The following is a 25848-nucleotide window of genomic DNA, read 5'->3' on the forward strand; positions in this document are numbered from 1 at the left end:
AACACTGTCATCCATTATGACAGTGAAAATGTCTGGCATCGAGCCACAGTGCTTCAAGTGGGAGCCCCCTACCCCTGTTATCAAGGCATCAAAATGTGCAACAAACACTTACAACACAAAACACATTTCATAAGCTGGAGTGTGTACTCTTGTACATGTACACACACACACACACACACTGCAAAAATATTTGTTTTTTCCAAACAGTTTGGAGCAATTTGTTATATTTTTGTCATTTTTATATATTTGTAATTTTGAATATAACATTAAAGAGTATATTTGATGTGATAAATTGCTCTGTCATTTATCAGATTTACCAATTGTTAAAATTTCTATTTGTGCTGGTTAATTATGAACAATGGGTAAAATTGAGGGGTGGGGGCGGGGCTCCATTAGGGCTCCTCCCCTAACCGCATGTGATCTCACTCCAAGCTTTTGATAAAACTTGAGAACCCTGATTTTAGGCTTCAGTATTATCGAGGAAAATGAGTTTCCCCACTGCGTATTAACTACGCAATACGAAGTTCTTCTAGATCTGCAGTAGCCTACAGCTGAAACACACTTTGTTGCATTATTTTAAAATCACTGTGCTGCTTTGATCAGTATTGTAAAAAGCGCTATATTAAGGTGACTTGACCTGTTTTTATACTGTTCTAACTGTATTCTATAACCTTTACACTAACCCTACCCATCACAGAAAAATGTCTACATTTTTACATAAAAAATAAATAAAATAAAAATCACTTAGTAGCCTACGATTTATTGTTTCCTCCTGGGGACCAACACATGTCCCCAAGGATTTCTGATATTGTCGTCTTTGTGGGTATGTCCTCATAATAGGGTGCGACTGTCCATTATGTTCATGTTATTACGGTAACAACACCCGGAAATGCGCGAATATTCAGATATTCATACGTTCGTGTCTTGTGTAAGCGAGGAAGATACAAAAACCCGTTGCTCATATGCAATGTAATAACGGGCACCGAAGTGTTTCCGCGTTAAATGCCGGTACGCGTTTTGCAGGAGACTGCGCCTTCCTTGAGCCGTTTCTAAACGGGGATTGTAGTCTTTTGTGACACTGTTGTCGCCGCTGGCCCACGTGTTGCAGAACAGACAAATACATTGCAGACTGCCGCCGCCGAGCGAGCTGCATAGCTGGAAGTCATCGCAAGACATCACGATTCTGTAATCTTACAGTTCACATAGCCATTCCTTCTAAAGGCTGTACAATGAGCGAATACTTCTCGCTGTCGGAGTGTGATGTGATCGGCTTTGATTTGGACCACACGCTCTGCCGATACTATCTGAAGGAGACCTCCAGGGTGAGTCGTGCTGGCATCATGCATTTCCTCACACAACCGACCTTACACGCAGAATATGGCTGACACATGGTCAGAATCGGAAATATGTGTTCCGTTTGCGTTACATTACTGGAACAGTCGCATGTTGATGTGCGGATCTAAAATATCGATCTGTTCGGCAGGCCTCGTTAAAACACTGAGAGGATTGGAGTGTCTACTCTATCTGTCATTATAGGAGGACTTTCATGCATCGCGTCTGACGTAGTTTACCTATAATAGTTCGAGATGATGCTTCTTATGGTTAGGCCTGACATCTTCATGTCACTGTACCTCATATACTTACATTTATTTGTTCTGTCTGTGTGCAGCTGATCTATGAGAGTTTTGCAGGGTATCTTGTGGAACACAAGGGATATGATAAAGATCTACTTAATTTAACACCTGCCGATTGGGATTTCTGGTGAGTTGTTTCAGCAACACACACACACACACACACACACACACACACACACACACACACACACACACACACACACACACACACACACACACACACACACACACACACACACACACACACACACACAGAAAGTCATTAAAATGGCCAAGAATACCTGTATGAAACCATGTTTTTAATGCCCAGACTTAACAATTAGACATTTAGCCTACTAGTCAAGTCAAGTCATCTTCATTTATATAGCGTTTTTATCAATGTAGATTGTTTCAAATCAGCTTTACAGAGATAAACGGATAATTTAAGGTAACAGAGATTGTTTTGACTTCATAGCGGTTCTTGAATAATGTTATTTTCCAGCTAAAGTTAGTTTTGATTGATTCACTTTCGTCGAAATAATAATTTGTTATTAATTTAGGGGCCGCTAAGACGACACTGTTTTCTCTAAGCAGATTTTTTATTTGCGAACTTGAGATAAACGCTGATGGCGCTCTCATGCGCATCAAGAATTAATTAGTTATAGTTATGCACATTATGTGCGCAGGTTTGTAATTCCCTACAAACCATGCCTAAACAAAATACTTGTCTTGCCTACAAATTTTTATACAGAATTTTATTTTATTTTATCACTTCGGGGGTACGCAAACCAAATGTTCCCACAAAGCTTTATCTGTAGAGTGGTAAAGGGATCGTCCATAGGGAGAGGCTAGTTGGCACTTCAGCACTGCGTTGTCATCGGGTCCAGGCGAAGGTCCTTCGTCAGATCTGGATACGGCCTGGATCCGGCAGGCTGTGGGAAAACATTGGGATAAACAAAGACACTAAAATTAGCGTAGATGCCATTCTTCTTATGATGTAACGAGTACATCAGGATTTAAGGGAAGTGTTCCCAGTTCTGGCTGACCTAATTTATGCTGCCTAACATTGAATTATAGAAGTCAATAATGTGTTATGCGAATGCTAGGTAAAAGAGATGTGTAGTTTTGAACTGACAGAGTGTGGCTGCTTCCCAGACAATTGTAGGAAGACTGTTCCAAAGTTTTGGTGCTAAATAGCAAAAGGATCTACCGCCAGCAGTCGATTTTGATATTAGCATTATTTACTGGCCGGAATTTTGAGATCGCAATAGACGTGAAGGACTATAATGCGTTAAGAGCTCGCTCAAGTACTGCGGAGCTAAGCCATTTAGTGCTTTGTAAAATAATCAGCAATATTTTAAAATGTATACAATGTTTAAAAGGCAGCCAATGCAGTGTTGACAGAACGGGGGATGGTCATACTTCCTGGTTCTGGTAAGAACTCGAGCTTCTGCGTTTTGAACTAGCTGTAGTTTGTTTATTAAGCGTGCAGGGCAATCACCCAGTAGAGTATTATATAATCTAGTCTTGATGTCATGAACGCATGAACTAATTGTTCCGCATTTGTCGAGAGCATATGGCGTAATTTAGATATATTTTTAAGATGGAAAAATGCGGTTTTACAGATACTAGACACGTGACTTTCAAAAGAAAGATTGGTATCCAAGAGCACACCCAGGTTCCTAACTGACAACGAAGACTTAACAGAGCAGCCATCAAGTGTTAGACAGTATTCTAGGTTATTAGCCTACTTGAGGAAGTTTTTTGTCCAATAATTAGAATCTCTGTTTTTTCAGAATTTAGTAGTAGGAAATTACTAGTCATCCAATTTTTTATATCGGCTATGCATTCCGTTAATTTTGTGAATTGGTAGGTTTCGTTAGGTTTTGAAGAATATACAGCTGAGTATTGTTGGCATAACAGTGAAAGCTAATTCCATGTTTCCTAATGATATCTCCTAATGGTAGCATGTACAGAGTGAACAGCAGCGGTCCTAGTACTGAGCATTGTGGTACGCCATACTGAACTTAATGTACTGCTACAAACTGATAACGGTCAGATAAGTATGGTTTAAACCATGCTAGTGCAATTCCACTAATGCCAACATAGTTTTCTAGTCTATTTAAAAGGTTGTTGTGGTCAATGGTGTCAAATGCAGCACTAAGATCGTGTAACACTAAAAGAGAGATACAACCACGATCGGATGATAAGAGCAAATAATTTGTGACTCTAACAAGAGCTGTCTCGGTACTATGGTACGGTCTAAATCCGGACTGGAAATCCTCGCAGATATCATTTCTTTCTAGAAAGGAACACAGTTGTGAGAATACTGCTTTTTCTAATATCTTGGCCTGTAATTGACTAATTTTGTATGATCAAGTTGCGTTTTTTTAACAAGCGGTTTAAACATAGCCAGCTTAAAGATGAACTGAACTGAAAATAATCAATGTTGATAACGTGTTGTTTATTACAGTTAAAAGTAAATTACACAAAAAAATTATAATTACAAATATCAATATAGCTTTTTTTAAGCAACACAAAACCTGCGTTTGTTAGTATAAGAACGCTGGCAATTTCGATGACGTCACTGCCTGGCATGGTAGGACCTGCGGTCCTGTATATTCACTAGTTGCACTGTTACGATCTTTTAGAGTCTAGGAGAGGTTTCGCAACACTTATTTTAATGTTACTGCTGGTGGCTGAATGAAGTGGAACGAACACATGACAGACCCAAATTATAGAGATAAACTGGAGTTTTATTATCACAAAGCCGAAGCCACTAGATCCAGTTATTGATAACAATAAGGAAGTGCGCTATGTACAATGTATGGATAGTAAAAATAATTTAGTACAAGGGGAAGAGAACCAAAAAGTGGCGCCAAAGAAAAGAACAGAATATAACCAAAATAATCCTTACGCTAAACCTAAACTTAGCCAAAGAAAAAGGTGAAAAGAAAACCGAGTTCTTCGGTGCATACGGCACCTAAATAAACTAGCTATCAAAACAAAACATACACAGAGTGGCGCTCGCTTCTATCCTAGTGTATCTAACAAGTAAACACTACGGGAATTGTGTACACCGCGGCATACTGACCTGTCGTTCTCTTTCCCACAGTAGGCAAGCAGCAGAACCTCATAGTATTGAAGTTAGGACACACATCGAAATTACTACATATACAAAGCACACAACTCATTCCACTACAAAGAGCAAGACTTCACTGTAACTCATTCCACTACAAAGAGCAAGACTGCACGGTATGAATCCCAGGTCACAACACTCAAAACGCTACACGAGCTCATAGTCGCTTCAGAGAGACCACATGAATGAACACGCCATCCCTTTGAACCCAGCTGGACAACTCTAATTGGCTCCCGGGCGCGGCCCCACGATGAGTGACGTCCCGCTACGCCAATCACAGCAGCCGGCGAGCGAACTAGAAACAGAAAAGGATAATGAGCACAAACAATCGACACGTGCGAATAGAGTGCGCAACCCAGTGAAACAAGACAAAACACACGTGGAACGTAACATGCACAGAGCGAATACACAGGGAAATTAGTCATTTTAATGGCATGGGTTACGTAGTTGTGCCTGTGAGGGACTAGGCCAGTACTTTGACTACACATTTACGAACTAATCAGTGGCGTAACTTTGTTTTAAAAAGTGGGTGGGACAGGGGTTGCTAATACAATGCTAAATCAGGTATAATAACATGACGATGTCCAGCAATCGATCTAAATAGTACATGGGGTTTAATTTGTCGTTAAAGGAGAACTCCGGTCAATTTTAACATTGAGCTCAATTTTTAGTAAATTTGGAGTGCTGTCAATACAGAGAACAACAACAAAAATCGGTGTTGCCTACACAGTGTTATCCTCTTTTTAAAATTTGCACCCTATTGACCTGAATAGGGTCTAATTTTAAACCTGGTAGAGTTCACGCGCGTGATCATAGGTAACTAAACCTATGCGCGTGAACTCGACAATTGACTACTTTGGACTTTGACCGAAAACAGGAACTAAATACAGGTATGTGCGCTGGCTGATATAACATCATTTTTATTAATATCTTTCACATCTACTGCAGTCAGATTCACTCGTGTTCACTCTGAAGGAATCACTCAACATGGCTGGGCACTTGTATGACACATCAAGGATGATAAGAGAAATAAAAGCAGGTTTAAAATTAGACCCCATTCAAGTCAATAGGGTGCAAATTTTAAAAAGAGGATAACACGGTGTAGGCAACACCGTTTTTTGACGTTGTTCTCTGTATTGACAGCACTCCAAATTTACTAAAAATTTAGCTCAATGTTAAAATTGACCGGAGTTCTCCTTTAAATGAGATGTAATATATGTTGTCAGTGCCGAGAACTTTCGCGTGAGTAAATACACAGATCCGCCCATTTAACATGTGCCGTAATGGTCCAGTGGTAGATCTTTCGCCACGCGTGTTAGAGGTTTTGTTTTCTAATCCGCAGTCCCATAGTTTTTTTTTATTTGATCAAAACCGAATGTGTTCATCAGTGGTTGTATATCAAGCAGGGACATGTTTGTGTGCATTATGTTTTCTAATTTCACCGGAACGAATAGAGTCTCCGCCGAGTGAAGACTGCGGCGTGTGCGCCAGCCACAAGAGACACTGTATCCACACCGCTGATCGCAGCAGCAATGAGCACTTTTGATCACTTGATTTAATATTATTATGTACCAATTAATTGTGTCTCAAAATATTGCATACAATACAAAATTTTCTCTAAAATATGCATTAGATTGTATTTGCAATGTACATAGTCAATTATGAATGGAGCATTGGAGGGCTGTAGCCTGTCATGCACTCTCATTTATTGTATCCAAGCACATTATGCATTTTAGGAAATAGAAACTGCTTATATATGTCGTGTGCATTTAGAGAAAATACAAAAACATGCTTGAGGTCCTGTGCGTTTTAGAAAATCGAGGCAGATAAATAGAAATTTGATATATTTTTAAGATGGAAATTTGATTGGACGAATTCATCCAATGGGATCGCTTGTCAAGTTAGCTGCACGCAAAGTGTTAAAACCAAAATAAATAAAGTTGGGGGGGGCAAAAAAGTTAGCTGCGCATAGGAGTTTCAGTCTGTTCACCAGTGAACGGAGTAGCTATACCATGCCAGTGACGTAGTCGAATGTTGAAATCCAATATGGCGCCGCCCGTGCAACAACAACATTTTCAATGTACCATTTTATCCCTTTTAACAAATTCTGCCATTTTAATAATTGTACCAATGAGAATAAATAAAATATATTTGTTATATCACCTTTACTCAAATTCCAGTTCAGTTCATCTTTAAAGGTTTTTGGTACGTATCCTAGAGACAAAGACGAATTCATGATATTAAGAAGAGGATCTATGACATCTGGAAGCATCTCTTTCAGTAGCTTAGTTGGTATAGGGTATAACATACAAGTTGTAGTTTATTTAGATGAATTAACGAGTTTGCAAAATTCTTCCTCTCCTATATCAATAAATGAATAACATTTTTCCTCAGGGAGTCTACAATGCTCTCGCTGATGCGATACTGTAGTAGACGGTTGCATAGTTATAATTTTGTCCCTGATATTATCGATCTTATAAGTGAAGAAGTTCATTAAGTCATTGCTGCTGTATTGCTTGGAAACTTCTGGGCTTGAAGCTTTCTTTTTCGTTAGTTTAGCCACTGTTTCAAATAAATATCTAGGATTGTGTTTATTTTCTTCTAATATGGTTGAAAAATAAGCAGATCTAGCAGCTTTTAAAGCCTCTCTGTAAGCAATCGAGCTCTCCTTCCATGAAATCCGAAATACCTCTAGTTTTGTTTTCTTGCGCTCCATTTTTCTGGCTGCTCTCTTAAGGGCCTGAGTGTGCTCGTTGTGCCACGGCGTTGGACTATTTTCTTTAATCTTCTTTAAGCGCAACGGAGCAACTGTGTCTAAAGTGCTGGAAAAGAGAGAGTTAAAAGTTTATTTTGCATTATCAAGTTCTTCTAAGCTATCCGGGATGCTGAGATGATGAAACTGATTAGAAAGATTATTGATAAAGCAATCTTTAGTGGCAGAAGTGATCGGTCCGTCTAACATATTTATAACACGGAGTCGGCTTTGCAGCCTTGGCTAAATGTAATTTACATGAGACTAGATAATGATGTGAGATGTCATCGCTCTGCTGCAGTATTTCAATGGCATCAACATCTATTGTGATAATATTAGATCTAGAGTATGATTACGACAATGAGGTCCTGACACGCGTTGTCTAACTCCAATTGAGTGTACAATGTCTTTAAATGCCAATCCCAATGAAATGCATGGGGTTGCAGATTAGCCTATTGGCTAGAAACCTTTTATGCAACACATCTACAAACATTATTATGGCTCTGACTGTGATAATTATGTAATAATGTGCGCTGCATTGTTCCTGACAAAAAAAAAAAAAAGTTTTCATTATTCTATGTGTATATTAAAATCGGCAACAATTAGTACTTTATCTGCAGCCAATACTAATTCTTTGATAAAATCTTTATGGTACCCTGGTGGCCTGTATACGGTAGCCAGCAGAATTCTCAAACGTGATTTATCGTTTACACTATTTTTACATTCAGCACCAACACTTCAAAAGAAGTATATTTAAAACTAGATTTCTTATGGCGCTTTTCCATTACCAGTACCAGATCGACTCGCCTCGTCTCGGCTCGCGACACACACCCGCTACCCACACACACAGGACAATGGAGGAAATCGAGTGTATGCTGTTTTACAAAATATTAGTAATGGGTATATCACGCAATCTCTGGCCAAACTATTTAAAAATGTCGGGCTTATTCAGGATACTCCATCTGGCGCGTGCAATGATGCCGCAGTGAATAGTGACAATTCTCTCTGACCAATCAGCAGTCTGCCGTGTTTTCACGTCACATTTTAGTATCGCCTCAGCTCGCTCAGAACCTCGCCTGAGGTGATACGAAAAAAGTATCTGGAAGCAGGTACCGGTACAACTTTTACACAGTGGAAAACCAAACTAAGGCGAGTCGAGTCGAGGCGAGGCTGTGTAGTGTACTGTGTAGTGGAAAAGCACCATTAGTGGTTTTGAAAATATTACTAAAAATTACAGCAACACCTCCCCCTTTGCGTGTCAGACGAGGTTCATGTTTATAACCGTAATCTTGTTGGGTTGACTCATTTAAAGTAATATAATCGTTTGGTTTTAGCCAGGTTTCTGTCAAACACAGCACATCTAGGTTATAATCTGAAATCATATCATTAACTATGACACACGTGCAAATCAATCAATCTCTCTCTCTCTCTCTCTCTCTCTCTCTCTGTCTCTCTCTCTCTCTCTCTCTCTCTCACAGCGGTTAGATGAGTAAGGCTGCGTTTACACTTGGCATTAACATGCGATCACCATGATCTGATCAAGCAGATCGGATCATAAGCCAATCAGGACATGGTGCGTTTACACCTGTTCACATCAAGTGGCTTCTGTATCTGGATAACAGATCGGATCTCACATTCCCGTGAAGAAAAAAAAGAAAAAGAAAAAAAAAAGAATGGCTCCGGTGCAACGTTGATCTGAAGTGGTGGGTTTTCTTTTAAAAACAGTTTTCTTACAAGAGGTTCTCTCGTACTGCGTAATGTAAAATTACGCACCGGGTAAAGTCTCTTTGCTCGAGATATTGAAGCCAAAAATGTATCCTTAAATTTGTATATATTGTCAACGCAGTGCAGCAGCAGGCTGTCTTGCGCGCTCATTGGCTGCCTCGCGGCAACTGCAGCAGCCTACCACTGAGCCTCACGTGTCAAAGCCCGCCAAAATGGGAGTGGCTTAATATATAAAAGGATGGCTCAGGCTGCTTACCACTGGTTTTCATCTCTTCAGCGAGCTCTACGCATCGCTGGACTCTGAGCCAGGACTCTGACCCTGCGGGCTCGACTTGCCATGTTTAAATCCGAAGCTGTCGCTCCGCCTCTCACCAGTGGCCCGCGGAAGAAGAAGCGCCGTGCCCAGAGACTCCCGGAGCTTGTCACACGCGAACGCTCGCCGAAACCTTCCCCTCGAGCTTCGCGTTCCCCTTCACCCCCCCTCCTTCCCGATGCGCAGATGCCGGCTTCGGCCCTCACTGCCGTCGACCCAGGGGACGAGGCGGGTGAAGACGCCATTGACGACAGCTGTTCTCTCCTGGCGTCGGACAGTGAAGAATGATCCGGATCTCTCCGCTCCGCCTCCTCTTCGACACAGGAATCTACCTAGATTATACCTAGCGCCCGCGCCCAACAGGCTCGACGGGTGCTTTCTACCTAGCGCCCGCTTCTAGGTCAGCACCCTTCCCGCCAGAGCTCCACGCCGAGCTTTCTAAATCGTGGAACGCTCCATTCTCCGCGAGACTCCGCTCTCCTGCCTATTCGACTCTCTCCCACGTGGACGGAGCCGTCGAAATAGGTTACAGCCGGATTCCCCCTGTGGAAGAGGCGGTCGCAGTGCACCTTTGCCCGCCATCAGCAAAATGGCGCTCAAAGTCTGCCCTCCTGTCTAAAGCCTGCAGGATCACTTCAGCCCTTATCAGCCGCGCCTTTGCCGCCGCTTCCGCCCTGCACTCTATGGCTGTTCTCTATGGACGAGAAAGGCCCGGTTCAGGAGGTCGTCACGGATCTGCGCAGCGCGACGGACCTTTCCCTCCGCGCCACGAAATCCGCAGCCCAGGCTATGGGAAGGTGCGTGGCCTCGCTCACCGATACGGAGAGGCACCTTTGGTTGACGCTCGCCGACATGAGCGAGTCTGAACGCGCCATGTTCCTCAACGCCCCGCTCTCTCACGCCGGTCTTTTCGTCCCAGCGGTAAGCGGTATTGTGGACCGGTTTTCGGAGGTTCAGAAAACGTCTCGGGCCATGAACTTGTTTCTCCCACAGCGCTCTAGCTCCTCTGCAGGCCGCTCTCAGACACGGCCTCCTGCACGAAGCACCGCACAGCGCCCGTCTCAGCCTCCGCCACCTTCGCAGCGACGACAGGGCGGCCCGCCATCAAAGCTACCCGCTCTAACAGTCCCTTTAGTAAAGGCTACTGCAGCAGTGTATTCAGCAGCCAACGAGCCAATCACGCAACCCGCTCGCCTGCACACAAACGCTGTTTTCACGGCGACCCAGATAAATCTCAAAAAGAGTGTAATTGATAAACGCTTACTGATAAACACTGTTACCCCAATATCGCTCACGCGCCCCGCTGTTCGAGCCACAAATTGTTCTCCGTTCCAAGTGACCCGAGTCATTGAATGTGAAACTGCCGGCCGCTGTCTTCGGCGAGCAGCACTATTCAGACAATGAGGGCGCGCGCGCCGTGCTGATACCTCCGTTTCAGTTTCTCGAACCTGCGCAGTGCGGTGGTCAGAACACGGAGACCATTCTGCCCCTAGCTATACGTGAGAATGGGAGATATGGGAAGCGATCCCGGGCGTGTCAGAATGGGTGCTGAACGTTGTAAAGCAGGGCTATGCGCTGCAGTTCGCTCGCCGCTCCCCGCGCTTTCGAGCCCGGACCGTGACGAGCGTGAACCCAGAAGTAGCACACCTACTTTGCGCAGAAATAGCAAAACATCCTTCTATGAGCGAGTCAGGCGTTTACAGACGTTATTTTCTCGTGCCCAAGAAAGACTGAGCTCTCAGACCTATACTAGATCTGAGACATTTAAACCGAGCTCTCATGAAAAGACCGTTCAAAATGCTCACGACCAGACAAATCCTCGCGCAAATTCGCCCGAGGGACTGGTTTATTTCTCTCGATCTGAAAGACGTGTACTTTAAGATCCAGCTCATACCCCGTCACAGGCCATTCTTGAGATTCGTTTTCAGTCAGGGTACATTTTACAAATCACGCAAAATGAGGAGAATGAAGAGGCTGCAAGTACTAATAATGTGGATAGATGCTGCAAGTACTAATAATGTGGATAGATGCAGTAATGGAAACGGTACAGAGACACGTATGGGTCCGAGAACGTTGCCAGCTGTGGTGGGGAAAATGCATTACAGAAAATGAATGGTTCTGCAACTTTAGGGTGCGAAAGCAAACATTTCAGTATATTTTTTCCAATGTACTTTGCACTCGACTGTATCGCAAAACTACACAGCTACGTGCAGCAATTCCTGGAGATAGGAGGGGGAATAATGACAGTGGGCGGGGTTTTGTGTGACGTCCACCTGTGAATGCAGGCATGATGGCTGGATTGTGTTTACATTACACTGAGATCCGTCCCAGTGCGCATCACAATGCGTCCTCGAGTACCTCCGAACCTGGACACGCTGATCGGATAACATTCCCATCAGAAGCGTGTTTACACTTGTCTTTTCAATGTGTATGTGGACAACATCCACAGGTCGTTGTACAGGTTGCATGTTAATGCCAAGTGTAAACGCAGCCTAAATCTGTGCTTTGCGCTTTTGAGCTCTGCAATTCAGCACTCTAGTAAAGTCACGTCACGTTTATTTATATAGCACTTTATACAATAGATTACTTGAAATCAAGCAGCTTTACCGTGTTAAACATGAAAAACAGTGTCAGTGTCTCATTTCAACAGAAGTACAACATTTTCTACCATAAAGCAGCCCCTCCAATGTGTTCATCTTTTCACTCACGGACGTTACAATAGTGGCCAGTTGTGTATTAAAGAAGGTCCAATTACATAACTGAAATTGTGCGTCTGAATTCAGCAGCAGGGCTCCTGCAGATTTTGATTAACTTTTTTTTTCTATGATAAATGTATTTGTTATTATTTTGAAGATGTAAATACAAAATACTATGTATACATTAAACAGCAGCATACAGCTGGATGTTAACTATATTTAAGACTGTTACATGAAGAAAACAATTATTAATGTGAATGCTTTAAAAATAATATTTGTTATTCTTATAAGGTGTTATAAAAATATGATTTAAGTTATGTAATCTTATTGTAAATATGATTATTTGATGTATGAAAACAAATAAGAGCCAGTGAATTCACACTTGTCATGTTTAGTTGGATTAAAATTAACCCTGGTGCGATTGCTCTGTTAGTGCGGTTTATTTGAATAAGTGTGGCCCCATCGATGTGAACCCTGGTGCACACCAATCAAGTGGACCGAGATCGCTGAAAAGATGGGTCTCGGTCCGCTTTCAGACGAATTTTGGTGTGGTTCGACTGAAATATGAATCCAAAGACCTGTAAACAAACCAAAAAACGGACATGATGTCACAAGATGCGACCCTAATATAAACAGAATGCTTAGGCATACCTGTTTTTTTTCCTGCAAGAAATTCCCAGTGAAGTATTCCCTCATGTATCATGGCCTCACCTTTTTCACCCCTAGTGAGTTTGTATTCTTAAAGTCAGAATATCTAAAAAAATATATCTAAAGCATGACAATTTGGTATAATGACCTTGTTTGCCCATTTTTCATATGGTCAGCACCATTTAAGCTGTGTGGACTGGAAATTTAAACATCTCAAGGTCATGGCTTATGTTCAAAATTGAAATACGAACAAATTGATTTTAGTTTCAAGCAGGTATTCTTGTAATTAATACAAATTGTGAAAATTATATTAATTGGGTATTCATATATCCATAATCTTGTCGTTTATGTAAGCTGTTTGTTTCCAAACAAATAAGTTTTTACCCTTGTATGAGCTTGTTTGTGTCTCTAGTACAAAAACACAGTTGCTTGTTGTCATGTGACCAGTTTTAAAGGTCTTGTGGTGGACCTTGAGGAGGGTAACCTGGTCAAGCTGGCAGAGGATGGTACTGTCTTGCGGTGAGTCAACTTTAATATGGCGTGTGATGTATTTCAATGATTACTGGTACTCAGCAGTACATTTTATAGCTTTTTTCTAAAGAAAAAAAAAGGGTACAGGTAATTTGTACTGTGCATAGTGACATATCTAAACTGCTAACCTGTTAGATTAAAGGGATAGTTCACTTTGAAATTATTTTTTGATATGTTTTAGCTTACCTCAAGGGCATCCAAGATGTAGGTGTCTTTGTTTCCACAGTATTTTCAATTTTGATATTTTTAGGTCAAACCGTTGTTGTCTGACAGTCATATCATGCAGGTCTATGGGGTCCACCTCAAAGAGCATGCACAGAGAAGTCAAAATTAAACATGATTTAATGACTCGTAAATGTAAGTACACATTGATGGCCTAAGACACGAAACGAGCGGTTTGTGTGAGAAAACGAACAGTATTTATGTCGTTTTTACCTCTTGTAATCAGTCACGTCGAAGTACTCTGAGGGCGCGGGCGCTTCCTTCTGTGTGACGTGTACGCAGACTAGTGCATAGACATATATACACTAGATTTCGCATTAAAGACATTTGTTACAATGGACTGCCGTAGCCAAGGCGACATCTAGTGTACATCTATGCACCAGTCTGCGCACGTCACACACCAGGATGCGCTCGCGCCCTCAGATCACTTTGGACGTGGCTGTGTTACAAGAGGTAAAAACGATATAAATACTGTTCGTTTTCTCACACAAACCGCTCGTTTCGTGTCTTAGGCCATCAATGTGTACTTACATTTACGAGTCATTAAATCATGTTTAATTTTGACTTCTCTGTGCATGCTCTTTGAGGTGGACCCCATAGACCTACATGATATGACTGTCAGACAACAACGGTTTGACCTAAAAATATAAAAATTGAAAATACTGTGGAAACAAAGACACCTACATCTTGGATGCCCTTGAGGTAAGCTAAAACATATCAAAAAATAATTTCAAAGTGAACTATCCCATTAAGCTGTTAATCTATTTAAAACACTCTTATTTGTAGGGCAACTCATGGCACTAAAAACCTGAGTACTGATGACATCATAAAGCATTATGGTCCAAAAAGAGAATGGAAGCATTTTAATAGCCTTAATACCTCGTACACACGATCTGGTAAGGCTGCTTTTTTTCAGCTAGTTTATTTTATAATTTCTGATGACAATATAACAATCATTCGCTTATTAAATTTGAGGATACATTCTTTAAAATATATTGGACTATTATTATTTATTATATTTATTATCAATTGCAGTTTTTCCAGTTTTATCATATTTTCAAATAACTGTCTTTACCTAAATATGTGATTTAGTTCACTCATTTGTTGCAGCAAAATACTATTTTTATGACAACTATTTTGACCTCCCTGGTGCCCTTCTCTGTGCAAGAGTGGTGGACATGTTGCATAAGGTAAAACCAATTTAATTAATTCAGTGCTTTTCAATAATGCTATATTTCTATTTCAAATTAGAAGTATCATTACTTCTGTTAATTTAGCTGTATTGTGACTGTTAAATTGAATAACAAAAGCGTATGTTTTTTTTTATGTTTTCATTTATAATTAATTAAATGATTTTTTTTAACCCTAGCAAGGAGTCGAAATCACATCTGACTTGTGGAAAGACATTGTTGCGGCAATTGACCATAATTACAACACATCTGCATTTCGGGGTATGTAGAAAAACCCTCTTACTATTTGTAATAAGTATTTTAAAATTTAATTTAGTTTTTAAATCGTATAATGTATAGGTCTATAAAGGTCTTATGCCATGTCTACACCAGACGCGACAAAGCAACCGTTGCATATCCACTTGTTGTGTCAGAAGTAGCGCAAGCACTTGAAGTTTATCTGAAATAAAACGAGGTATCAGTTTACAGTTGGGAATTTGTCATGTCGTTCTGTGCCTCATCCAGTGTAGACAGCATCACTGATTATAATGGGTTCTATTTGCTATCAGAATAACATTTTAAAGTTAGCCTAAGATATTGTTGCTTATGTCGTACAAAGATAAGGTCAAGGTAAGCACTTTCTTTGGGAAAACTTTATCCTTTTGCTGCAGTCAAACACAAACAGCAACACTGGCACTGAAACTTTATTTGGGTTGATTATTATGATGCACACCTTGTGACATTACAGAGTTAAAAGGAAAAAACAAACTTTGAATTTCACTTTGAAATCCATTTAATTCAAAACCTGGCTCACTTAATTTGTCTTAAAAAGCATACTCAACATAGAAAATTTATGCTAAAATGTGGGCACAGAAAAAAGTCATACACATAGCCAAATTCAATACATAACCATCAGTTTAGGTTCTAGGCAAATGCAATAGGTCTGTGATCTAATTTCTTGGATAATTTTTATTGGCGTTTCTAAATAATTGACATCATCAAGATATTTTCATACAAGAAGGTCTTCTTTAGGTCAACAAGCAACAAGTTTAGGTCAAACAAATTAGTCTTCATTTTCTACTCTGCATGACTTTATCTCAGGGAAACATAAACATGAGTATACATGCAGACATTTTTTGAATTAGAAAGATTGAGGTTTTCTTGAGTGCGTTTATCACGTTGTGGCAATCAAGAAGCCAGAGAAAGAACAGTGAACATTTTCATCAGCATAAATGCCATTGGACTGGTCATCTGGAACCTGGATGTACACTGTGTCATGGGAATGCAGCATGAGGACAGCACTGCCAGACATCTGGTCAAGGAAACCTTTGTTGTACTCATCATAAGAGAACATGACTGGCTCACTGTTTTTGTAAAGTGCTACCAATGCATTTGCTCCATTGACATGCATATGGAAAGAAAAGTAGTAAAGTCCTGGAACCTGACAGGTGAATATGCCAGTGTTAGGATCATAGTGGTTCTCTCCATTGTACACAATTTGGTTGAATGCAATTGGTGTTCCAGCATTAGGATAAGCTGTGTTAAGAAGAGCTGTGAATGCTGACATGGGTGCCTTCATCAGCTTGTGACTAACAGGCATCTCATGGGATTTAATTGGCATGCTTTTCTCGTGGTGGTAAACAATCTCGCCTGGGGGGCCAGGTGCCCCAGGAGGTCCTGGTTTACCCGGGTGACCATCATGACCTCTGGCACCAGGAGGACCCTGAGGTCCAGAAATTCCCTTGGATGTGAGCCCTGCAGGGCCAGGGGGGCCTGGAAGTCCTGGGTGACCCTTAAGCCCTGATGGACCTGCTGGTCCTACTGGACCTGTTTGTCCTCTTGGTCCAGTGATACCATTTTCACCCCTTCCACCTGGTTGGCCTTGAAGTCCTGGATGTCCCTTATCACCTGGTGGCCCCTTGCTACCGGGGATACCTGGAGCACCGGTAAATCCTGGTTCGCCCTTGGAACCTTGATGTCCCATATGGCCCATTGGGCCTGGAGGACCTGCTGCACCTGGAATACCAGATTTTCCTGAGAAGCCTTGTGCCCCTTGCTCACCCTTTGTACCTCTTGGGCCTGGTGCCCCAACCATGCCAATGTCACCTTTAGCTCCCTGTGGACCTGCTTCTCCTTGGAATCCCCTGGAACCTTGAGGACCAGGTTGACCTATAGAGCCAATAGCACCTGGATGACCTGTGTGACCTGTTGGCCCTGGTTCTCCCTTTTGACCTGTTGTACCTGAGGTTCCTGGCACTCCACGATCTCCTGGCAGCCCATGTGATCCAGGTTTGCCAGTACCTGGCAGACCTGGAGCGCCTGGCTGTCCTGCTGGTCCTTGAGGACCTTTTTGTCCCATTGACCCAGGCATTCCTGGAGCGCCATTCTGACCTGGTTTTCCTGGTGCTCCTATTCCAGGTGCCCCTGTATGACCCTTTGGGCCTGGTATGCCCATAGGACCTGGTGACCCATCCCTACCTGGCATTCCTGACTTTCCAGGCTCTCCAGGAAATCCACTTGGTCCTGGTTTTCCAATTCCAGGCTGACCGGGCTGACCAGAAGGACCCTGAGGGCCCATTGGACCTGGGCCACCAGGTCCTCCTGGAATACCATGGCCAGGTTCTCCTTTCTGGCCTGGCAGTCCAGGAATTCCAGGATGACCCTTAAGGCCAGTTTCTCCACGTGGGCCCATTGATCCTGGAAGACCGTGTGGTCCAGGCTTTCCAGTAGAAGAAAGGCCAGCAGGTCCAGGGCTTCCAGGTGATCCTGGCACTCCTCTTGCACCTTGAGGTCCTGCAGGCCCTGGGTGTCCCTTCTCGCCTGGATATCCAGATGCACCTGGTTTTCCAGATGAACCTGGGCTTCCAGGTTTACCAGGTGAGGAGTATCCTGCTGGACCTGGTGGTCCAGGTGGACCAATCGGACCGGTGTGTCCAACACCATTATTTCCAGGCATTCCTGGTGGGCCGGGGGGGCCAGGTTCACCTGGGGAACCTGGAATACCAGGTTCACCAGCAACAGCTAAAAATAAGACAAAATATAAGATAATTCACACACAACATAAGAAAATTAAAAAATATAATACAAAATTTAAAATTGCTTGTAAGACATTCCTTAACATACAGCTATGGCTCAGTTTCATGGCACTGACTTAAATCTGGCATTTGACAAGCTACAATTCATTTCAAGCTACATTTAATTTTTTTTAATTAGAATTAAATAGTACTTTATTAATTAGAGACTGATCTGATTGATCTGTTTGCTATCTCACTGGCATTTAGGGACATGTGTAGACCAAAAGGATATATATTTTAATTAGAATAATAAGTGTATATTGTTTTCATTTTAAAGTTGATTTAAAATTGATTTAATCTCTCTATGTTTGTTATTATTGGTTTTACTATGCTTGTGAAGTCCAAAATGTCCTCACTATTAAAATATTTACTGAAAAAATACTGACACCTGTTAAACACTGAATAGTCAGCTTGACCTTAATAGTTAAAGGGATAGTTCACTTTAAAATGAAAATTCTGTCATCATATACTCACCCTCAAGTTGTTTCAAACCTGTATGAATTTATTTCTTCTTCTGAACACAAAGGAAGATATTTTGAAAAATGTCAGTAACAAAACAGTTACCAGGTCCCATTGACTTCCATAGTATTTTTTTTCCTACTATGGAAGTCAGTGGGACCTGGTAACTGTTTGGTTACTGACATTTTTCAAAATATCTTCCTTTGTGTTTAGCAGAAGAAAGAAATTCATGCAGGTTTGAAAGAACTTGAGGGTGAGTATATGACAGAATTTTCATTTTAAAGTAAACTATCCCTTTATCATGGCTATAAATTGGGCAAATCATGTTTTTGTTTAAATCTAGTGTTTTGCAAAAAATGTAGGGGTCAAGTTAGTCCATTTAAAACATTCAACTGATATAAAAATAATGGATATATACTCACTAATATAGTAAAGAAAGTGTGTATGTGTGATAATGTTTGTAATGTGCAGCCCACTTTGGTTTAAGAATGATTAACAAGAGACAACTTTAACTTTGTGGTGATTATCATGATATAAAACCCCCCATTGTTATAAAATAGGCTGTTTAATTAATGATATGTAGTCATTGGTGCTGCACTGTTGGATTAGATTGTTTGATAATCTAGAAAATGCAGGGAATAGCCTGTTTAAAAAAATTAAAATTAATTAATAAGTAATTAACTAACAGTATTTGTAGTCTTTGCACAATAACTTTATTTGGTAAAGTTAATGTATTCTGGGCAATATATGCAGCTTAGCAATTAAAGAGGGGCTAGATATTTAAAGAGTTGTTTGATGTATGTTGACTGAAAATAGTTTTGTGTACGCATAAATGACCTGAGTGACAGAAGCTCATCTAATTTGTTGCAAAGAGGCTCATCCAATTTCATATTCATTTATGTACATATTAGGCACCCTATACCTCAAGCTCCCTCAGTGTACTGTCTCAATGTACCTTCTGCTGTTACTATACATATTCGGACTCATTCCACATTACAATTATGAAATACATTAAGTATATATTGACCAAATGTAAACTCACTTTGAGATTTTGTAGGATAAGACTGTTTCTTCACATGATAGTATCTGTCAGGGGTCGCCTCAGCCAGTACCACAAGGAGAAGGAAAATGCTTGTTACCCGGAGGTCCATTTTCTGAAGCTAAGCCTGTAAAGAAATTATGAAATGAGAGCAATGATGAATGAGTGACACAGAAACATCTCCTCATAGCATTTAAAATGGGCATTATAAAGACGCGTTTTGTCTCAGTATATCTAAACATGCTGTATAAAATTAACATAAATAACAAGCATCAAGTACATTTGTAATCACTGAAAACATCCCAGCAGACTTAATAAATGTGCTCCAGGAGCTCACTGACACGCATACAAAGTAGCATCTAAAAGATCTTCTCCTCACACCCATTCCTGCAATACCACACAGTCCCAAACCAGCATTATGCTGCCGCAGAAAGCCATAGAGGCACGAGTCTGTACCCACCAGTTGCTCCAGAAGTCAGAGGGGGTCAGGCTGTTGTCCCGACCAATCTGTATATTTGTAAGATTCCTACTCCTATAAGTCCGTGGTACTCCTGTTCACAGAAGTGAATTCTTCTATTTATACCAAATTTGCTTCTCCAGCAGCACCCAAAATCTCCCTCCCTCCTCGTGTGATGTCAGTTTTAATGAAGGGTATGGTGTCCCTTGTGAGTGCATGGCAATTCGGCATAATTCGGTAGTTACCATCATTTTTATCTGTGGTCATGCTTTCTTTCGATCCATACAGGCAAAATGGTAACACTTTACAATAAGGTTCATTAGTTAACATTAGTTAATATATTAACTAACATTAACTAACCATTAGCAATACATTTGTTACTGTATTTGTTAATCTTTGTTAATGTTAATAAAAATACAGCTGTTTGTTCATGTTAGTTCACAGTGCATTAACTAATGTTAACAAGATTTGTATAAAGTATTAGTAAATGTTGAAATTAACAAAGAATAATAAATGCTGTATAAGTGCAGTTCATTATTAGTTCATGCTAACTTATGTATTTAACTAATGTTAACTAATGAACCTTATTGTAAAGTGTAACTTTATTAAATAAATACAAATAAGTAAAGGATGTTACACTGTATTAAACGCTGTTCTCTATAGGCACATGTTTGTGTGCGTGTGTTGTGTGCTATGCATATAATATTTTGTAAAACTTTAACCGAGTTATTTTGTGAAACTCAGACCTTGCACATTTTATGCAAGATGTGTGCCTTAAAAATGGGTAGGGTGCAAAAAAAGAATGGGTATTAAAACTGATTTTGCTGAACCTTTAAAAAAATAAGATAACTTGTTAGAAGAATAGCCTTTGTCTGTGTTTTTACTAGATTTATTCTATTAAAAAACATCTCAAGATCAGTGTCAAACCACAGCTTAGTATATGCGTGGAAGTGTGGTCAATTCTACTCTGAAACAGCAGAGGGCAGAATTGAAGTCCCCTTTGTCCTCATGTGGGAACAGTGGGCTGCACCAGCCATGGGGTCCTGATTATGGTTATTTTTAGAATTTTGATGTCAAAAAAAGTGTCAGAGAAACAAAACTGGTGAAGTGGAGTTCTATCCTTGTCATTATGATTAATACATAGCTGTCAATCACACGTTCCAATCATTTTCCTGTGCTTTTTGTCATTGTGGAGTTTTCGCAGAGTTTTAAAATTAGTTAAACAGACCATAAGGATTTACAGTAACACCATTCATTACTATTTTAATATGAAATGTGGAATAATTTAGTGGTCTTATGATATTTAATTGGCAGATGATGATAATTTTGGTTCGCACTAGTTTATTTTGAATCTTTTTTTTATTTATTAATAATCAGTAAGTTCAAACCTGTAATTTTGAAGAAAAAAGGTTTGCCATTTGGCATGTTTTCTATGCATCCAGTATATTTTATACACATTTCATACACAGTATCTGATTTAGAAGCCTTTCAGTTTTACGACCCAAAGCTGACCACCAGCAGAACTATGGTCCTTCTGACAACCACATTTAGTAAAATAATAGATCTGAAGATCTGAAAATAAATAATAGATCTGAAGTTGGAAGTCACAGAGAGGCGTTCATGTTTACTTCTTTTGATGACAATTTTGGTTGGCTTATCAATTTAAGCATTCCAGTCTAAAAATTAAAAATAATGTTGTTGTTTTTTTCTAAGTAAGAAGCATTTGCTTGTGCATCTGAAAGGAGTGTGTTTGTGTTTGTTTATTTGTGTTCCTTAACTTTCAGTTCTGGAACACTTTGTAGACAATATATATATATATATATATATATATATATATATATATATATATATATATATATATATATATATATATATATTATTTTCTTATTATTATTATTATTCTTTTTGGGGCTTTTGCTTTTTTTAAATAGGACAGTTTGAGAGAGACAGGAAGCAGGAGTGAAGGGAACAGGATCATGAAAGTACCTCAAAATGGTTTTGTGCAATAATGCTTTCTGCAAGTCTATAGCTCTTGTCAGAATAATAATAATCATAAGTAGGGGTGTCACGTTATGGTCGATAACTAGAAAATTAAAGTGCCGTAATATTATTTGCTGGTGATTATTTGGTAGTAATATTATATCATGCCGATAATTTTGACCAAAATGTTCATCGATAACCAGTTCTGGTATATTTGCAAGACAATATATTTTTATTTGCGGCTTTTCTCCTTTTAAGATGGTCGCATCGAAGCATATGTTAGTAGAGCGTTCAGCTGAGTCATCACCTTTGCACCATGTTATATTGTTTTTGGACACGTTTTAACTATTATTTATTGGACCTGAGCTAACATGAACTAACAATTATCAGTTTTATTTTTTTTAACTAATGTTAACAAATAATAATAACTTCTGTAACAATTAGCTATAGCTACATTTGTTAATGCTAATGCATTAACTAACGTTAACTAATGAGACCTTATTGTAAAGTGTCGCCTATTGTTCTTTACAATTATTTTGCATTTTAATCTGTTTGAAACATTAGTTTCTTTTATAAATATTTTGCTTTATTGTATTTATATGGTATTTTTCCTCTTTTTGTTATAAGATAAAAAGTTAGTAAACATACTATAGACCTTATGTGCCAGAGAAACGTGCGCTCAGCCATCTTTAGAATTTTTTCTTTTAACTTCTGTTTTTGCTGTAGTTCTGTATTTCTATGGCATCGCTATCAAAGAATAATTAGCTGGTGAAGTGGATGTACTTACTGTAGAGTTAACGAAAGTTATCATGAGCATTGTAATGTTTTAAAGCAAGATGTCTTAACAAATTTCAGTTGACCAGGAAGTTTTTAAAGGGGTGGTAAAATTCCCTTTTCACAAGATGTAAAATAAATCTCTGATGTCCCCAGAGTGTGTGTGTGTGTGTGAAGTTTTAGCACAAAATACCCCACAGATATTTTTATACATCATGTTAAAGTTTGTACATAATGTATGTACAAATACATTACGGGGGTGGGGTTTATGTACATTTTAGGGTTGGTGATGTCACTAACCCGGGAGGAATGTCGTGTAGTCCCTGCCAGACGTTTGTTGTTGTCCTTTTCTTTAAAAGCAAATATCTTCCTTTGCTTTGAACTTTGCAGATGTTGTTTATGCTCAAACAGTAACATTTCATACTAACTAAAGTTAGAAAAGTGAAATCACACTCAACCACCCCTTTAAAATGAGCCGTTCATTAATAAATGAATGCCCGTGGCAAGCGCGCTCATAATGTAAGAGACACTGGCGCGACCACAACATTGCCCAACATCAAATGGCAATTGTAATGTAAGCGGAACGAAACTGAGCTACTCGTTATTGTGTGGTTGACAGACCGTTTATCAGTTTGGACCAATGCAGCGCGAGCCGATCTTGATCAAGCAGCACTGTTACTACACAGCGAGATCCAGTAAAGAAAGCATTTTGAATTCGCCACTGAGTGTGATAACATCGCTGCAAGATCTAGTGAGAAACATTCACATTTCTCCGTTATTAACGGATCAAACAGCACTGACGTGGAAACCAGGAAGAAACATTGTGCCATGAATGAACTATTCAGTGTCCACAGATCATCAACATTCACCATGGATTTACTGTAGTAACAATACTAACTGTAGCCATGGAAGTTTGGCAGGAATAGTATGCTATAATGCTTTCAAGTAACATTACGTCGGTTTTATTTTGACATTATGAATACAATTAAAGCTCAATCATTGCTCAAAGTAAAAAAAAGAATCATACTTTATGATGTTAGTTTTAATAAATATAATTAAAAAAATTAAATCAAGGAAATTTCTCTGGCATTTCTTTCTTTTTGCTGTACCGAACCGTGACACAAGTGTATCGTATCGAACCGATCCGTGAATTTTGTGAACTGTTACACCCCTAATATAATATAATATATATATATATATATATATATATATATATATATACATACATACAGTGGGGAGAACAAGTATTTGATACACTGACGATTTTGCAGGTGTTCCTACTTACAAAGCATGTAGAGGTCTATCATTTTTATCATAGGTACACTTCAACTGTGAGAGACGGAATCTAAAACAAAAATCCAGAAAATCACATTGTATGATTTTTAAATAATTAATTTACATTTTATTGCATGACATAAGTATTTGATAACCTACCAACCAGTAAGAATTCCAGCTCTCACAGACCTGCTAATTTTTCTTTAAGAAGCACTCCTGTTCTCCACTCATTACCTGTATTAACTGCACCTGTTTGAACTTGTTACCTGTATTAAAGACACCTGTCCACACACTCAATCAAACAGACTCCAACCTCTCCACAATGGCCAAGATAAGAGAGCTGTGTAAGGACATCAGGGATAAAGTTGTAGACCTGAACAAGGCTGGGATAGGCTACAGGACAATAGCCAAGCAGCTTGGTGAGAAGGCAACAACTGTTGGCATAATTATTAGAAAATGGAAGAAGTTCAAGAGGTCGGTCAATCTCCCTCTGGTGCATCATGCAATATCTCACCTTGTGGGGCATCAATGATCATGAGGAAGGTGTGTGATCCGGCCAGAACTGCACGGCAGGACCTGGTCAATGACCTGAGGAGAGCTGGGACCACAGTCTCAAAGAAAACCATTAGTAACACACTACGCCGTCATGAATTAATCCTGCAGCGCACGCAAGGTCCCCCTGCTCAAGCCAGCGCATGTCCAGGCCCGTCTGAAGTTTGCCAATGACCATCTAGATTATCCAGAGGAGGAATGGGAGAAGGACATGTGGTCTGATGAGACAAAAATAGAGCTTTTTGGTCTAAACTCCACTCGCTGTGTTTGGAGGAAGAAGGATGAGTACAACCCCAAGAACACCATCCCAACCGTGAAACATGGAGGTGGAAACATCATTCTTTGGGGATGCTTTTCTGCAAAGGGGACAGGACGACTGCACCGTATTGAGGGGAGGATGGATGGGGCCATGTATCGCGAGATCTTGGCCAACAACCTCCTTTCTTCAGTAAGAGCATTGAAGATGGGTCGTGGCTGGGTCTTCCAGCATGACAACGACCCGAAACACACAGCTAGGTCAACTAAGGAGTGGCTCCGTAAGAAGCATCTCAAGGTCCTGGAGTGGCCTAGCCAGTCTCCAGATCTGAACCCAATAGAAAATCTTTGGAGGGAGCTGAAAGTCTGTATTGCCCAGCGACAGCCCCGAAACCTGAAGGATCTGGAGAAGGTCTGTATGGAGGAGTGGGCCAAAAATCCCTGCAGCAGTGTGTGCAAACCTGATCAAGAACTACAGGAAATGTATGATCTCTGTAATTGCAAACACAGGTTTCTGTACCAAATATTAAGTTCTGCTTTTCTGATGGATCAAATACTTATGTCATTCAATAAAATGCAAATTAATTACTTAAAAATCACACAATGTGATTTTCTGGATTTTTGTTTTAGATTCCGTCACTCACAGTTGAAGAGTACCTATGATAAAAATTACAGACTTCTACATGCTCTGTAAGTGGGAAAATATGCAAAATCGGCAGTGTATCAAATACTTGTTCTCCCCACTGTATATGTAAGGGATAATCCACGGCTAGTCATGCATTAAAGGATTTTAATGCACGACGTAGAGGCGAAGAACCACCCGACGCGAAGCAGACAAAGAATTTTGCAACAAGAATTTAAAGTATACAATTTAGATTTGGAAAATAATATAATCACAGTTTAAATTAATGGGCAAAAACGAAATGTCTATTACCAACCTCTTCACAAATACTTTTTAGCATATTGCCAAAGTAGTTGTGCCCCATCGGCTCCCTGGTGAACCACACTTTGGTGCTCTCGAGTTTGCACAGAGCGGATGCAAATAGAACGCTCCGGCATTTTCTGGACACTTTGACAGATATTTTTTAAAGCTGTCCACGGGACAAAGTGGGTCGCCGGGGCTCGCAAACATAAATCCTCATACATTTTCCCTATCCAATGCAGTGGGATCCTTG

At 40.1% G+C, this 25848-nt stretch overlaps 2 protein-coding genes across 2 annotated transcripts in view; one reads left to right on the forward strand and one right to left on the reverse strand.

The window, feature by feature from the left end:
* Positions 1 to 749: 749 nt before the first annotated feature.
* Positions 750 to 25848, forward strand: part of nt5dc1 (5'-nucleotidase domain containing 1) — an 86275-nt gene continuing 61176 nt past the window's right edge. Inside the window, exons 1-6 of the mRNA XM_079584141.1 lie at positions 750 to 1322; positions 1670 to 1761; positions 13334 to 13405; positions 14426 to 14535; positions 14750 to 14829; positions 15009 to 15090. Of these exons, the coding sequence (XP_079440267.1) occupies positions 1230 to 1322; positions 1670 to 1761; positions 13334 to 13405; positions 14426 to 14535; positions 14750 to 14829; positions 15009 to 15090 (529 nt within the window). The 5' untranslated portion in view covers positions 750 to 1229. The remainder of the gene's footprint in view (positions 1323 to 1669; positions 1762 to 13333; positions 13406 to 14425; positions 14536 to 14749; positions 14830 to 15008; positions 15091 to 25848) is intronic.
* On the reverse strand, positions 15763 to 19967 carry col10a1b (collagen, type X, alpha 1b). Its single transcript, XM_079584140.1, has 3 exons — positions 19841 to 19967; positions 19384 to 19507; positions 15763 to 17829 (listed from the first exon to the last, which is right to left on the reverse strand). Exons 2-3 carry the CDS (start codon positions 19490 to 19492, stop codon positions 15983 to 15985), a joined length of 1956 nt encoding a protein of 651 aa, XP_079440266.1. The 5' UTR covers positions 19493 to 19507; positions 19841 to 19967; the 3' UTR covers positions 15763 to 15982.

The sequence above is a fragment of the Phoxinus phoxinus genome, assembly GCF_949152265.1.
Source record: "Phoxinus phoxinus genome assembly, chromosome: 16".
NCBI lineage: Eukaryota > Metazoa > Chordata > Actinopteri > Cypriniformes > Leuciscidae > Phoxinus > Phoxinus phoxinus.